The sequence below is a fragment of the Antedon bifida genome, chromosome 6 (genome assembly GCF_963402885.1).
Source record: "Antedon bifida chromosome 6, ecAntBifi1.1, whole genome shotgun sequence".
Taxonomy (NCBI): Eukaryota; Metazoa; Echinodermata; class Crinoidea; order Comatulida; family Antedonidae; genus Antedon; species Antedon bifida.
Genome location: NC_136231.1, coordinates 27690622 through 27709026, shown reverse-complemented (window position 1 = coordinate 27709026; position 18405 = coordinate 27690622). Strand labels below are relative to the sequence as shown.

General features: G+C 31.0%; 1 protein-coding gene across 2 annotated transcripts in view; it reads left to right on the top strand.

The window, feature by feature from the left end:
* The window catches only part of LOC144844370 (fizzy-related protein homolog), a 108235-nt gene extending 94055 nt beyond the window's left edge, over positions 1-14180 (top strand). For both annotated transcript variants that reach the window (XM_078701253.1, XM_078701252.1), the window contains 8 exons: positions 844-1027; positions 1402-1467; positions 4274-4376; positions 4482-4666; positions 7183-7416; positions 10101-10205; positions 11181-11273; positions 12864-14180. In XM_078701253.1, coding sequence (XP_078557379.1) covers positions 844-1027; positions 1402-1467; positions 4274-4376; positions 4482-4666; positions 7183-7416; positions 10101-10205; positions 11181-11273; positions 12864-12905 — 1012 coding nt within the window. In that variant the 3' untranslated portion in view covers positions 12906-14180. The remainder of the gene's footprint in view (positions 1-843; positions 1028-1401; positions 1468-4273; positions 4377-4481; positions 4667-7182; positions 7417-10100; positions 10206-11180; positions 11274-12863) is intronic.
* The last annotated feature ends 4225 nt before the right edge of the window (positions 14181-18405 follow it).

The following is an 18405-nucleotide window of genomic DNA, read 5'->3' as shown; positions in this document are numbered from 1 at the left end:
ATTTTATCAGCCTTGACTGTCACTCTCTAACTATTTTCAAATATTTGTTCTATTTAGTAATTTTTTTATTAGTTTGTATTAGTCATATTACAGTATGAGTTTGTTTGTGTTTGTTTCCCAACAAACGCGTCATCAAGTGATCTTAAGTTGCAGCATTAGTCATGACATTACAGTATAGTATAAAGAGTTTGTTTGTTTTTGTTTCCCAACAAACAGCGCATCATCAAGTGATCTGAAGTTACTGTAGAACTTACTGTAGACCATCAATGTGCTGCAGTTTAAAATTTAAAACAGAAACTGTTTATGAATGCAGTTTTGCTGTTTTTGTGGTTCTTTTTTGTGACAACCCATTTCCATTTATAAAAAACTACTGATTCTGTTATTTGAATTATAACAAACACTCAAAGATGAATTATGAGTTGATGACAGCTAATAAGAGAATTTCAAGGATATTTATTTTCTTTTTTTTTATATTTGTTTGATCAACTATTTAATTAACAAATTTCCCTGTTGGAATTTTATGATGCTCATCATATTAATCGATAAAATTCTTGGATGTTCTAGAAGCGAGAGTAAAAGAGACCTTTGGGGTGGCTATAATATTAAAAGAGGCTCTAGGGTGGGTCACAAAATTTAAACATTATTATGTGTGAATATTTAGTGCAATTGACTTAATTGAAATGTGAGTCACAATTGAGATATGAAGTGAATACATTGTATACAAAATAATGAGTAACTGCCCCATGTATTAATATTTAAACTGTATCTATGTTTTTTCAATATAATTACTATCATTGTGTTTTTATCTAATTTTTATAAATAAATCATTATTTTATTTTCCAGTCAAAAGCTACTGAGATCTCCAAGAAAACCAATTAGAAAAATTTCAAAAATACCGTTTAAAGTGTTAGATGCACCTGAACTGCAAGATGATTTTTACTTAAATTTGGTAGATTGGTCCTCCACAAATATTTTAAGCGTTGGTCTTGGTACATGTGTGTACTTATGGAGTGCTTGTACCAGTCAGGTAAGTGAATTCAGCCATTTTAAGTACAGATTCTGTCTGGCGCCCAGAGAAAAATATCGCAAGCATTGAGCGTGCTTTCACGCATGAATTCAGTTATCCGTTTTCATGCTCACTGCTGATTGGACGAAAGAAAACAATTTTCCGAAAACAAATGGCTTCTTGATCCATCGCTATGATTTCAGAGCCCAGGTATGGATTCAAATCGTATGAATTTGGTGTGAATGATCCTATGCTTTACCACTGAACTCATTTTCCACGATATTTTCCTCAGGGCACCGGACCGAACTCGGGCACGTTGTGAAAACATCTTTAGTCTTCTTTGTACTTCATGTGTTATACAGTCAAAACTAAATTGTTTGTATTAATTGTTTCAGGTAACTAAATTATGTGATTTATCAGTGGATGGCGACACAGTTACTTCGGTTTCTTGGAATGAAAGGGTGAGCTTCATTTAGTCACTTACTAACAATTAATACTTCTGTGAATACCTTAGTTTATGATACAATTATTGATGTTGACTACTTCTGATAACTGCAGTGACATTGTATAGCACCCTCTATTAATGTTAAGAAGAAGTAAGAAAGAACATACCTTACATTGTATTGTGTCTATAAATAGAAATGGTATAACCAAATCTAGGATATAATTATATCTTGACCTATAACCTTCTACCTGCTCCTATGTATTCCTGCATATCGATGCTCTTTGCACATTCAACTCCTTACTCTTCAGGTGTATCTGTTTCATTCCCTATAAATCATAAATTTAAACCCTCTGATATTTAAGGAGTTACCATATATTTAATTGTGCTGCCAGGCTAAGGTGGCCCCCTTATCCTTCTGCCCATTATTTAAGGCCTTCCACCCTGACGAATTTCAACATAGCACCCTTACAGGAAGCACCTGTACTTGTAGGTACATGGCAGTACTGGTTTTTACAACCTACTTTATCGACAAGTTTTAGACAAACCCCTTACTGTAGTGTACTGTATACTGTACTAATATTTATTTTTAATCTAGATTATATAATAAAATTTCAAATGTGCACGACTATGCATAAACTGATTAGTACATTTGTGTGTTCTGTATGTCAACAATTAAGTAATGATTTTGAATTGATCATGTTGAAATGTACATGTATGTTTAGAAGTTATATTTACATCTTTAAAGTGGTTCAAAATCGACTTTATTGAAGATTTCTGTCCAAGAATTGGCCTGTATATTGATCTTTGCTCATGAATATTCATATATTCGTAATAGCTAGAAGCGTAATCGATTCGGGTGTTTTAAATTTCTGTGATTAATACGATCATCAATGGTTTTCACGATATTTGTATACACTTATTGTTTGTATTGGTGAAAATAATTTGTAAAACCATTTACAATTATTTGTTTTTGCTATTTTCCATAAAAGCTTCACTTTGTATTTGTGTAAAGATAATTCCTTCTTCATCTCCTATTTCATCTTTAACTCAATATCTGAGTGTTTATTTTGTAAGGTATTAGTTCTGTATAAATAAACTGTATTAGATTTCATAAATCCTTCAATAATTTTTAGGAATAAAAACCTAATATAGATATTTACGCTTGACGTTACTATCTTACCATGCTGACTTGCAATATCATCATTATTCTATCAAATCCAAATTCATTCATTCCTCTTCTAATACACACATATAGTAAGCAAAAGGGGTAAGAAATGTCAACATGCTTTTTTTAATTTATTTATTTAAAAACAAATTTATATAGGATAAAAACATATCAGGTATAGATATTTCACATATTGTTTTATATACTGGTCCTGTTTTTTGTTTTTTTTAACCTCACTGCTACCAATCTGACACACACACGGTGAGATGGAAATTAAAATGTTCTTTAAAAAGGTTAAAATTAAACCTTTTTATAGAAAGAACAAACAATGAAATTTAATTATTTTGGTGCCATAATGTTATTTTTTTTAAATTCGAAATAGAATTCTAATATTAATCATTATTTAAACAATTATAGGGCTAAATTGATACAGTTGGAACAACACTATTCAGGCAATACTTCCCTTAAAGCAACATAAAGGGAGAAACTAGAGTGCCAAAGATCCCTTTAATAGGACCTCTATTGTATAACATTTGAATCACAGATAAGTGTCCCTTTAATACAGGACCTCTATGCTATAACATTTGAATCATAGATGTTTTAAAGATATGTAAATCGTTTCCAAGCTGGGGACCACAAAAGGAAATTCTAAATTGTTGCTTTTTGTAGAATATTTTGCACTCTGGTTATTTTGCCTATCAATTACTTGCAAAAACATGTAGAGTATTTAACTAGGCCATTTAATTTTGCTCAGTATTCAAACAAGCCAGCTTACTACTTTCTTGTCTGACCTTTTAACCTCCTTTATATTGCAAATGCTTGCCAAGTAATTTATTGACATTTTTAGCTAAAATTCTTTATTCAATTTTCATGCAAAATTTGTGCTGCTTTAAATTAATTATCAATAATAATAATAAATTCTAAATATAAAATAAACTGCATTGATTTATTAATATTTCAACATATTTTAAGGTGATCCTACCAGCGATGATTCTACGGGGCCAGCAACAAAAAACTGATGATTTTAATTTAAAATTGTCTTATGATGTAACGTATGTATTGCAATCAAATTCAGATACATTGGGTTTTTATTCCAAATAAATCTAATAAAATTTATAGAAGAAATCAAGAAAGAAGAATTTATGAAATATGATATTGTTTTATTGTACAGAACTAATACCTTACAAAATAAATACTCAGAAATTGAGTTAAAGATGAAATAGAAGATGAAGGAATTACTGTATCTTTACATTAAAAGACACAAGTGAACTTTTAGTGTAATTAGATAATAAAAACAACAATCTATATTGATAGTATTTTTAAAGTAAGTTGTCGCTCTACAACTTGTCATGATCTTTGTGGTGTTTTGTAACGGAGTAATTTTGTAGTTCTTTGGATGCATTCTTTGGGGAACTACTGTTGACCAATTAGATTTCAATTACTCAACGTGAGTTTATGTTTACACAAACATTTTAACACAGCAACATTATGACTATAACATGATAATAACTACAAAATATATAGAAAGCAAAGAATACAAGAAATCAGAGAGTGTCAAGAATATGAAGTAACACACTATGATGGAGTTTTAGATTTGGAGCGGAATACAGTTTAACATCATGCTTTGATCTTTAATTCATTATACTGTATTTTGAAGGGTAATCTAGTAGCAGTTGGAACTAACAAAGGCTTTGTTCAAGTATGGGATGCAGGGGCACAGAAGAAAATGAATGTTTTAGAAGGCCATTCTGCAAGAGTTGGTAAGAGAATTAATGTTTTGTTAAGGGGCACAGAAGAAATGTTTTTACTATAAAAGTTTATGGAGTACTCTTCTACAATTTATTTAATTTTTCTGTTTTTTTCAGGTGCATTAGCTTGGAACAGCGATATGCTATCATCTGGAAGCAGGGATCGTGTAATTCTTCAACGAGATTTACGTAACTCCAGTGTTATGGGCGACAGACGACTTACAGGCCACCGTCAAGAGGTCTGCGGACTTAAATGGTCACCTGACCATCAGCATTTAGCCTCAGGAGGAAATGATAATAGGGTGGGTATCAATAGATAAGAATTGTTTCTTAGCCCTGTCTACACTATCAAACTAGTTTGACAAAGAAAAGTGTGATGTGCCCAAATATGGTAGTGATATGACATCATCATGTCCATATATGGGCTCATCACATTTGTTTGTCACATAAAGTTTGATAGTGTAGACAAGGCTTTAGTTCAAGATCAAACCTAGAATATAAATGATAAAAAGCATGTAATTGAGGACAACTCTATCATCACATCTTGGAATACAATGTTTCGTATTCTTAAGAGTAAACTATTTTATTCATGAGTATTTTTATCATAATTAAATGTGGGTTTTATTACCTTGGTGATTTAATTCGAGGCCAAACTCTCCAAATAAATAGAGCATTTGAACAAGCAAATATTGAAACAAGCACTGTAGGTGTAATTATGTAGTGTTGGTAGATATCTGAATGGACGTAAAGATAAAATCATTTTCTGTCTATTTCAAAATGTCACAATACAATTTGTACAAATAAAACCCTCAAATTATTGCTATTACATAAGATGTTAAGCTGTAAACATAGTAATATCCTTGATTTTTAATGTCAAACCTTTAGCACTATACATACAAATTGCAAGAGGTTGAAAAGCTAAACCCAATAACCAAACACTGTATTGAGATACAGGTTTCGGTCTAAATTAAACCCTGTTCAGCCGCACCAGTTATGTCTCGGTCATCTTGGACTCCGGCGCCTCTTACCCTAGAAAAAACTCAGTATGCATTAGTGAACAGATGCGTTTTAAGCACGCTCTTAAAACGTGACACCGGCTGTACATCATTTATGGCTCCAGAGGGCAACATTTTTGTATGGTACTAATTTTTAAAATAGAATGTATAGATTACACAAGTTGAATTGCTTTCATTATTATGCATAGAATAATAGGCACAATTACAGTAACAACGGTGTTGTTGCTTCTTTCAACTTAATAACAATTTGCCAAAAGATTGTTAACAGTTTATCTTAATTCCCGAATGAAAACATGATTTTTAATCAACTTCTAATTTACAGAAAATGATAGTTGTATCTATCGGGGATTAATTCAATTTGTAGAAAAATCAATTGTATAGAAAAAAGGGTTGCTTTATTCAATGTTTTCAACATTTTATTCCGTGTTCTGTAAGCTTATTGTATTACACTATTATGATAATGATGAGCCCTGTAAAAGAGTCATATGGCAACTGGTTACTTTTTTTTTAGCATTCTGAAATTAATTAATTAATTAATGTCACATTAGAATGTTTTTTTTTATTGTTTTGTTGATAATTTAATGAGAGGAAAAAGTTTACCAACTACTGTCTTCTTTTCAATTTACAATATGGGTTTGTTTTTAACTTTCTTTCTCTTTCATTTTCAGGTAATTTTGAGATAATTTTGAACATTTACTACTAGTAATAACTTTAAATTTACTTAAATCAGAGATATGTGTGTTTGCATAAATCTGTAGAGTAACCTGATTAATTTGACCAAGCGAACAGTACATTGACATTCTAAATAAAACGGTTAAATTTAAATTGTACAATGTTTGAATAATGTTTATACAATGAAGCAGTTGTTTAATTTAAACCCAACAAAAGTAATTTTAAGAAAAATGTTAAATCACATTTCTGTTCAACCAAATAACTATAAGTCAATCATAGTCTTTTTAAACTTGTTTTATATATTATTGTTGTTATATTTACATGTTTAATCCAATACTTTGTAACGTTTATATTTTTGATTTTAGATTATAAAAGGATCCCAAATGGAAATAAGCTAATAAGCTTTTTGGGCTATCCTGGAAAATCTTTTATAAATGTATTTATTTGTAATGTCAGTAATTTATGTTATCACTTTGTATATATTTTTTATGATGATTTTCTTAAATTTTCTCAAATCAAATCAAACAAGGCACATAGTAGACAATAACAAGCTGCCTGCCACTTACGTCTGCATCTTGTTCAATACATTTATTCTTCCGATATTAATGATGGTCTATTTCAAACTTTGATAAACTTAATATTATCATTTCATGTATCAATTATTGATATACGTATGAAATGATATCAAAATACAAAATTCTATCTCTACGTGTAATCTTCTCTTATATTATTAGAATCAAATTGAAGCAAGTAAGCAGTGAATAATATCAAGTTAATTTAGTAAAGCTTTTATTTGATTGTATTCGCAAATGCTGCAATATCATTTAAAGTCATGCAAGACTGATGATAGTATTGGACAGTCATCATCTGTTACTCCTTGCTCATTACAACCTACTTGCCTTTAACAAACTTATTCTCTCAATATTAATTTAACTTTTTTGTCACTATTCAATTTTCAAAATGCATTTTGAATTTTAAGGAAGAAAATTTTGGACTTTAAAGGATTAGAAATTCTTGTTTTTATGATTCTCAAAGTTTTTGAAAGTGTTTAATTTTTAGTTCAATGTTTTTTTTTTAAAGAAATAATTGATTTTCTACATTTTTATTTAATTTACTTGTAATTCTTGTAGTTATTTGTATGGAACAACTCAAGTGTGACACCAGTTCAACAATATACAGACCACATAGCAGCGGTGAAGGCTATAGCGTGGTCCCCTCACCAGCATGGTTTGTTGGCGTCAGGAGGGGGTACAGCTGACCGCTGTATCAGGTTCTGGAATACTTTAACAGGCCAACCACTACAGACAGTAGATACAGGCTCACAAGTTTGCAATCTTTCCTGGTCTAAACATGATAATGAATTGGTATGTAATGTTTTGTTATTTATCTATTTGTTTACTTTTTATAGAATACAGATACAGATCGTTTGAGATACCAATACCAGTCTAAGCATACAGATATATTTATTGTAACTGTTTCCAGGACCACATTGTGTTAAGTTCCAGCTCTTTTCATTATATAGTACAGTACAGTACAGTTTCGTTCCTCCCACTGATGCCAGTTGCATCCAAGAGGCAGTCTTCTCTAGCATCCAATATATGCTGGGTCCGACTGTTGAAGGGCTTCCTTGACTGAACCAACACCTTTAGTTTTTATTTTTGTTTTGACTAAAAAGTTTACAAAATGATTTTGCTATTTACCTCATAATGGGATGTTATGTAATTTAATATTTATTAATTATATCTGTTTATTATTGTAAAGTGAAGTTTCCCAAAAGCAGGTTGTACAGGAAATGAGAAGCTCCTCCTTCTCATGTCTATAGTACTGTACAGTACTGTATCATGAGGACATTCCTGATGTGCCATTATTCTTAACCTACCTTTAAAATAATTCCTATCATACAGTTGTAACATGTGACAGTGTTTCCCAGAAATCTCCTTAGATACTCTACAAACTAACTTGAACAGTATGGAAAATCAGTTGCCCATCATTTTTTTTAGTCCGTTTCTAAACTTTTTGTCGTGAGTTACCTGTACAGTATCACTCTCTCACCTGCTACTAGAGTAATCAACATCTCATTTCGTCCTCACATATTATAAGAAATCTTGAAACATACACCATGGAATTGTCTTACAATCATTAAAAACTCAATTTTTATTGTCAACTCAAATTCCTGAGTGTAAATGATCATTTTAACCTACAGTGCACAGAATCATCTTAAGAAAGAAATGATAACAGCATTATAAACCACTTGTTTACTATTAATGTTCATTAATGATGATTATTATATGATCAGTAGATTACGTCTGTAGTAAGTTGTTTTATTATCTTTATGTTTGGTTGAGTTTTCTTAATTTACCGTTGGCTTATCACCTAAACGCTGGCTCTTGAGGAAATTAATTTGCTTTATTTAGCCATAAGAAAATGTATTATCAGACTTTGCAATTTAAATTATATTATACACATCATCATCTGATATTATCATAATCAATATTACCTACATTATCATCATCAGCTATATAATTATTAACATCATTATCATCATTAATGTTACAACACATTGCCATCATCAGCAATATCATTATTACATCATTATCATCATCAATGTTACAATACATTGCCATCATCAGCAATATCATTATTACATCATTATCATCATCAATGTTACAATACATTATCATCAGCAATATTATTAGTATCATCATTATCATCATCAATGTTACAACACATTACCATCATCAGCAATATCATTATTACATCATTATCATCATCAATGTTACAATACATTATCATCAGCAATATCATTATTACATCATTATCATCATTAATGTTACAACACAATAAATATCATTAACAATAAATAAATGTTGTTTTTGTTGTGGTTATTAACTTAATACTATGCAGTATGTATCCAGTTTAAACATGCCTTACTGATGGTGATTCAATTCAAACTCATTTGTTAACAGAGAGATAGATGCCCGCCTCATGGGAGAAAGTGATAACTATTATTCTAAATTAAATTGTCCGTCCGGATAAGGTTGAGTAAAGTTCACATCAAAATTGTGAACAATTCTCTTAAATTTTGAAAGCTATTGAACCAGAAATTGATTATTATCTATACGTATTTGTCAGTGTTGTTTATTTGTTGGAAGAGGTAGTATTTTCAAATGTCTTTACTTTTTCAAGACTTTCATCATTTTTGTTTGATTTCACATATTGTACAAACTTGAATTTTATATTCTTAATGAAGGTAATGTGCAAATAATTTACTCTACAATATAAATCTTCAACAAATTATCAAATAAAATATCTGCTTTGCAATACTATCCATTTTATTCACAGAAAAAAAAACATTAAAATGTTTTTCAATCTTCTGATGATGGAGATTTACAATAGACATGGGATGAAAGATTTAGTTTTGAAATATTATCTTTTTAATACCATTTGAAAATAACGTAACATATAGGCTTTCATTCTTTGTACCTTTTTTTTTTACTTTCATGGATTTACCAATCTTAGATCACCAAATTTGTGGTAGATATTTACATTGGCTGCTGCAGTGTAATTATCCTGATAGTTATGATTCTTACATTACTAACAACTTAGCAAACATACTCTATAGGGAGTTTAAACATATTCTATGTTATATACCTATAGATTGTATGTTATATAATGGGCCTGTATATTTTATACTGTATATGGTGTGATTTAATTTAGTATTCTCACCAGTTTCAAATCAATGTTATATTTTTCACAGGTATTAATTTACTGTACAGTACAGTAAATATCACCAGTTTTTGGCCTCAAAACAATGTTATATATTTTAAAGGTACATTATCTCACCAGTTTTTGGCCTCAAAACAATGTTATATATTTTAAAGGTACATTATCTCACCAGTTTTTGGCCTCAAAACAATGTTATATATTTTAAAGGTACATTATCTCACCAGTTTTTGGCATCAAAACAATGTTCATTCAACATTATGTTTACCTCAGTAAAAAATATAATACAATATAGCGTATTAAAATCTAAATTTGTTTGTTTCAGGTGAGCACGCATGGTTACTCACAGAATCAGATATTAGTGTGGAAATACCCATCTTTGGTACAAGTAGCTAAACTTACTGGCCATTCATATCGTGTCTTGTATCTGGTAAGTAGATTTAAACGTGATATTTTGCATTATTTTTACTGCCCCAATGTGTCTCTAATGATTACAATAAAAATGAGAATGTATATGAGCTGATCAACATAGCCCCCAAAGACAGCAGCCAACAAATGTATGGTGCAGCAAAATGAGAATGTATATGAGCTGATCAACATAGCCCCCAAAGACAGCAGCCAACAAATGGATGGTGCAGCAAAATGAGAATGTATATGAGCTGATCAACATAGCCCCCAAAGACAGCAGCCAACAAATGGATGGTGCAGCAAAATGAGAATGTATATGAGCTGATCAACATAGCCCCCAAAGACAGCAGCCAACAAATGGATGGTGCAGCAAAATGAGAATGTATATGAGCTGATCAACATAGCCCCCAAAGACAGCAGCCAACAAATGGATGGTGCAGCAAAATGAGAATGTATATGAGCTGATCAACATAGCCCCCAAAGACAGCAGCCAACAAATGTATGGTACAGCACATAATAAAGTAAACTAAATCAACTTGCCAATGTTACTGTCAAGAATCGTAGTTGAAAAGGTTAAGGAGATGCTTATTTCTAGTTATTTGTAATTGAATCATCAGTATGTAATTAAGAAACATGAGCTTCAACAACTACAGCCTGACATTAATGTGATATAAATCTGAATGTTATTTATGTTATCACAACTTCACATCATCATGTTGTATGTTGTATTTCAAAGGATACACATGTTTTTTTGTCTGTGCTGAGTATGTATTATTATTAAATGTATTATTTATTTATTTAAATGTATTATTTCCTCCTCAATTTTATGTACCATATTTTTTGTTGAATACAGTATGTTGTCATTTTGATATCACATAATATTCAATTCAATTCACAAAAAAATATTATTCACTTGAAAAAAAAAACAATTTTGTAACAACATCTTTAAAATCAATACTAAGTTATTTGATACATTTTTATTTATTAATTTATGCAGGCAATGTCACCCGATGGTGAAGCTATAGTTACCGGGGCTGGGGACGAAACTTTACGCTTCTGGAACGTTTTTAGCAAATCTAGGTCAACTAAGGTAAGTTGAAATGTTATGTTTTAGTTTTCTTAAATTCCCAAAGGGTTTAGAGAGTTTAATAATAATAACTCTTATTTGTAAATTTGCAAAAAAGAATAAAACGATATAATCATGTTTGCGGCGTTTAAATTCAATTGAAAGAAGCAGTAACCATGCTTGCGGTGTTTAAATTTGATTGAAAGAAACAGGAGAGCCGTGTATTGGATAAAGTAATAATAGTAATGTTGGCAATGTTTAAATTCAATTAGAAACAAACCTCTTATTGGTATTCAGAACAGGGCCAACTTGTATTCATTAAATCAAGATTTATAATGACGGAATATTGCAATATGTCAAAATAATATGTAAATAATATAAGAAATATTGGGACATTGAGTAGCACTTGTTGTAAATAAGATAAATGGCAGTAGTAGACTTTATATAACGGTGAGATGACAGGAATTTTAAATATGAAGAAATTATGTTTCAAAAGAGCATATAGAAAGCAAAATAGTATTATTTCAATAAATAATGAATACAATTTTTGTTCATATCACTGCCACAGTATACAGCAGTATATTCATTCATTCATCAGTGGAAAATTAATTCCATTTATTGTCATTTGCATATAAAATATACATAGAAATTATGTTTGCTCTGAGAAACAAAAACAGAAAAATGAAAAACTAACAAAAATAATAATATACTGTATTAGGAAATAACACAAGTGAAAATAAATAATTATAATAATAATATTCATTTTACTTACTTTAAGCAACATACATTGTATAATAATATAATATAATTTGTCTTTTGTGAAATACAGTGCACTCTGTAGTACTTCAACCTACATCATCAACTTTAATTTTCAAATGCTTGACTTTTTTTACCCAAATTAAAAACGTAGAACAAGGTGATGATGCATGTGCACATGATAATCACAATGTCATTATGCATAGTGCACTATTTAAAGTCATTAATAAAAGTAGGCAGCATTACATAGCACCTCATTCCCACTACTATTTTAAATCATTAATAATTGTTATAAAGATTAAACAAATGGAAGTCATTGCAATAGAAATATAGAAAAATTGCATTTAAATTACACTTAAAGCTCTGTCCACACTATCAAACTTTATGTGACAAAAAAATGTGATGTGCCCATTATGGACATGATGATGTCATATCACTACCATAATTTAGACACATCACATTTTTTTGTCAAACTAGTTTGATAGTGTAGACAGAGCTTTATACATGATATATACTACTACTATTTATTTCGGTGTAATAATAATGGCTGAATTTGATTGCTAATACATTAAAAAAGAAATTAAAAAATTATACAGGTGAGAAGAGCGATTTAAAAATTGAAATTAATTGATCCATGGAGAAATAAGTTAGGTTAGGTTCTCCATGATTGATCAAAATTACAAAATTTAGAAATTCTAATACAAATTTATCAAAATGACCACAAGAATAATACTAATTATACTGCAATCAAATTAAGTTTAATTTAAATTAAATTTAAATTTGTAATGTATTTTTGTGATTTCCAAGTTTTATTCTTGTTTATTTTTAATACCAGAATGTTCTGTTTTTTTCACACAGGAATCAAAGTCTGTGTTGAACCTACTAAATCACATTAGGTAACTAATAGTAGGCAGGATGTATCAAAGGAATACTAACTCATGCTACAATGCTGTGTGAACAGACGTCTAGTCTACAAACTTCTTATTCATAAGAATACTTCAAACTCCTGCTACAATGCTGTGTGAACAGATGTTTAATCTACAAACTTCTTATTTATAAGAATACTTCAAACTCCTGCTACAATGCTGTGTGAACAGATGTTTAATCTACAAACTTCTTATTTCATAAGAATACTTCAAACTCATGCTACAATGCTGTGTGGACAGATGTTTAATCTACAAACTTCTTATTTATAAGAATACTTCAAACTCCTGCTACAATGCTGTGTGAACAGATGTTTAATCTACAAACTTCTTATTTATAAGAATACTTCAAACTCCTGCTACAATGCTGTGTGAACAGACATTTATTCTGCAAACTTCTTATTTATAAGAATACTTCAAACTCATGCTACAATGCTGTGTGAACAGATGTCTAGCCTACAAAGTATTAGACATAATACAACTGGTGAATTGTTAAAAACCATTTAAGTATTATGAAACTCAACTCTTAAACTGTTACACTTGCTTTCATTTAGTGCTGTATTCAAGTATAAAACAATTACGTATGCAATTTGTCGAAAAAATCATGCTACATCAACGTATTGATTATATATGTACAAACAGACTGCTAGACAATAACATTTTTGTAAGAAAGTCAAATAAAATTCATAATTATAAGCAGATAAAATTTGATTTAGTAAAGAAGGCCCGAGCAAAGTATAACAACATTAGTTTCACTTCTAAACAAGGTTCAATTATGTGTTTAGTAAAAATAGCTGTTTAATATGTTTACTGCTTTCAGGGCTCTTTTACTTTATAAAACATAATAAGCTGAACATACAGAAAATTGTTTTATTTTTAACAGAATTTATTTCATTATTTAGTTTTTGTTTTAATATGTATTAGAAATTAATTTTGTATAATTTATTTCAAAAACATTATAAGTAAAGATACTGGTATCTGGTTGTTTTTTTATATTTTAAATAATACGATTTTTCTGTAAACTGTCTTTTATTCGTACCGTTATGCCTCTGCAAGAACTCTGTAGAGATGTAGTACAAAATATACTCTTTTGTGTAAGGTAATACAATATTTTTCTTTACAGTAACAGAATGCATATATTAGATCTATGTGAACTGTTACTATTAATAGTTACTCTAAAATGATTATTATTTAAAAGAACAACATTAAATGAATTTCTATTAGAAAAAGTAAAAAGTGAAATTGTAAATGAGCCTATGGCGTGGTTTGATTTGTGTTATCTAAATGGCATTCAACAATAAGATAATTAGTATGAGAATCAGCGTTTGATGTCAAAACCTTAATGCAGAAATACTTAATGTCTTAACATCATAATTGTAGAGCCTCAGGCATTTGCACATAGGACCACTTAATGTAACCCCCCTAGTGCTTTACTAATGACACATACATAATTAACACCCTTATCAATTTGTTTTAAGAAGACCTTTTGCTCGTAAAAAGACATTGCGCATTCAATATTGATTATGATATTGGTGGCGTGGGGTGGTGACGACAAACTGGTGATCGTAAAGCTTTGTTTACACTATCTTTGCACAAGCCCGAAAACCATACTATCGTGACCCCTGGATTAAATTAAGCAATCTCCTTCAGTGCGATCCTAGTCAAGCTAAGAAGCTAACCCAGTCAAGAAAGCCCTTCAACAGTCGGACCCAGCATATATTTGGATGCTAGAGAAGACTGCCTCTTGGATGCGACTGGCATCAGTGGGAGGAACGAAACTGTACTGTATCAAACTTTATGTGACAAACAAAATGTGATTTGCCCATATATGGACATGATGATATCATATCACTACCATATTTGGGCACATCACACTTTTGTTGTCAAAACTACTTTCCCGGTACAATTGCGGTCATTTTGATACCCCATATATAAGGTTATGTGCAGTAACAACAATTTGTATAACGAACAAACACAAACGTACAAACTCTCACTTATATAATTAACACATTATTGCATACGGTAATTGAATATCTAAAAGGTCATATTTTGGCCATTTGTCGAAATCCCTTTTCTTTTTCGACAACACTGGTTACAAACATAAGATGATGATAACGCAATATTTTCGCATAATAATTGAATTTTAAAAAGTGGATATTTTGGCCATTTTCCGAAAAAATCCCTGTACTATAGTACAGGGATTTTTTCCAAAATTGGCCAAATTTCGACCCTTTTCTTTTTCGACATAGCTGGTTACAAACACTCTATATAAGATGATTATAACGCAATATATGCGCATATATAGCAATATTATCGCACAATAATTGAATTTTAAAAAGTGGATATTTTAGCCATTTTCCGAAAAAAATCTCTGTACTATAGTAGGCTACAGGGATTTTTTCAAAATTGGCCAAATTTCGACCCTTTTCTTTTTTGACATAGCTGGTTACAAACACTCTATAAGATGATGATAACGCAATATATGCGCATATATAGCAATATTATCGCATAATAATTGAATTTTAAAAAGTGGATATTTTGGCCATTTTCCGACAAAATCCCTGTACTATTAGTACAGGGATTTTTTCCAAAATTGGCCAAATTTTAACCTTTTTCTTTTTCGACATAACTATTTACAAACACTCTATAAGATGATGATAACGCAATACATGCGCATATATAGCAATATTATCGCATAATAATTGAATTTTAAAAAGTGGATATTTTGGCCATTTTCCGACAAAATCCCTGTACTATAGTACAGGGATTTTTTCCAAAATTGGCCAAATTTTAACCTTTTTCTTTTTCGACATAACTATTTACAAACACTCTATAAGATGATGATAACGCAATACATACGCATATATAGCAATATTATCGCATAATAATTGAATTTTAAAAAGTGGATATTTTGGCCATTTTTCGACAAAATCTCTGTATTATTACAAGGATTTGTCGTAAAATCTGCAAATCGACCCTTTATGTTTTAGCAAAACTGGTCACTATGACCTTAAGATGATGATAATGCAAATATATGGCATTATTATTACCGCATAATTCATAATTCATTTTGAAAAGTCGATATTTTGGCCAATCCGTTTCTCGAAATCTCTTTTTCAGGAAATCAGCAAATGTCGACCCTTTTATTTTTTGACATAACTGGTTTAAACCCATAGAATGATTATAACGCAATATTAACACCTACTACTACTCATATAAAAACAATGTGTTTTCAGACCTATGTTGAAATAGGCTTCGTTCAGAATTGCTGTAGGCTTATTGCCGTTGACATAAAATAATGAAATATTAGTGTCGATTTCAGGAAGACGCCTTATATTCGACAATTTGTGCTTGTTGATTATGTGGAATTATCGAATAATGACTATCGTTCCACATACATATCGGTTAACTAATTAATCTTAAGGTATAATAGCGCGTAATCATTCCTTTCGCTTATCCCCTTGCTCTAGCGATCGGGCCCCACTTAGGGAATTTCCCTATCTTATGCCATGACATCATAAATTAAGTGATTATAAGTATCTATGTGAAGCGCCAAACAGAATAACGAGAAAGTAATGTCATTACCAGGCCCACGCACGCGGTTTATATTTAGCACGGTAACACGTGATGTGACAAATTATAAGATGACTTTGTAATAAAAACGTCAAAGCTTAGGATTAGCATCATTGATATCGGATCTCAAATTACATTTCCCATCATCCTAAGTGTTTAATAATCCATCCATCTCTTATCGCTGTTATACTATTTCAACAGGTTTGCGTCTTTCTCATTTTAATACTGCAGATGCAATTCAATATATTTTACAAGTTATAGGTTAAACAGCGACGACTCAACAGAATACACAATCTGCCTGCCGCGCCTCAATTTCCCAAAACAAAAACACCTCTCATACTACCTGTTTCTTGTCCACGCTTTCCTCCTTGTCTTGAGCTCTACAATCGCTACATACCTTGTTCTTTCACATTTTCGCAATTCTTGATCTTTAGTTTTCTTTTGGACGCCACACTCCCAGGTACCTGTTCGTGCACAGCATTGTTCTTAGTTCTGTGACGTGTCTCTATTCGCTCAATGTTTCAATACGGTACAAAAGCATTACAATTTACATGTGCCTTTGTGTTTAAGCTCTGGCTGACTGGACACCGTAATACATTTTTTTTTAAATTTAGGAATTTATTGAGATATATTTAGCGGTTGTTTTGGCCCGATGTGGGTAAATTGTGTGGATAGGCCTACTAGGCCCAACCAGCATATTGAAAGGTTCAAATGATAGCTCTAAATAAAGTTATCTATCATTATGATAACTGTATCATTATCGTTGAGGTGGAATGATTAACGTCTTCGTTTGAAGCCAGATGATGTACATTTAATGAGATAAATAAATACAACTATTGATTCACCAACATTAAAATATAGGATATGAGTCAAATGGAAGTTATTAATGACAACTATAACATTCCCTTTCGAATACTCATTTTTCCTTAACGAAAACAAAACTGATAAAAGAGTTGAGTGGTCTGTGGGGAGGTGCCTTGGTTGGCAATGCAATAGCGGCGATTAGACACACCTCATTGGGGATAAAGTAATCGAATTGTATAGTTAAATACAACTTCAATAATTTATAGATAATTTGTGCATTGACATGCACCAGGTACTCGACCGTAGCACAAAACTACTTATTATTAATATTTTGGATTAAAAATACCTACACGCGTTATTCGCGTGTGTGCGGTGGTCAATTTTACCTGCAACGTTTGCTTTCAAATAGCTTCCTACATAGAGCCAGACTATATATTTAAATGCACCAGGTGATACATTCTTTAACAGTGGTACGAGAGAGTAAAGAATGGACTAACAATAGATTAAATATTTAAGCATAGCTACAGTACGTGGACTAGGAGGGGCAAAGAGTGGACTTTTTAATCAGTAGCACAACAGCATTAACCATCGGCTGACCATCGTAAAATTCAGAGCGCAAACAGAATCTTTTTTTAAACATCTCTAAACCATAGTGTATTGTATTTTGTTTTCTATTTCTAATTTGAAGTGCATCATCCTATTAAAGATCAACGTACTGTTGCGTCGTACTAATCTGTAATGAAAGCAGTTAGGAGGCCAACTATATTAAACCTTTATTGCTCAAAATACGTTTTTTAAATGACGACTCAGTTTTGTTTACTCTTAATTATCGCCCCGGAAACGTCATTGTGCTTTGGCGTGCGATATTATTGCCAATACGTTACACAATACATGTACGCGTTCTAGATACGGACCGTCCGTCCACATTATTTGATTTGATTGGATAGTATCCGATGACATTTTGGCGAAAGTCTCCAACAATCTAGGCAGTTAAATTAATGAGAATGTGCCAAACGATATGAGATTTCCTTCACTAAAGCGGTAGAAGCGACATGATTTGTTTGTTCAACTTAGTTTCATTCGCCTTAAGATATACATGT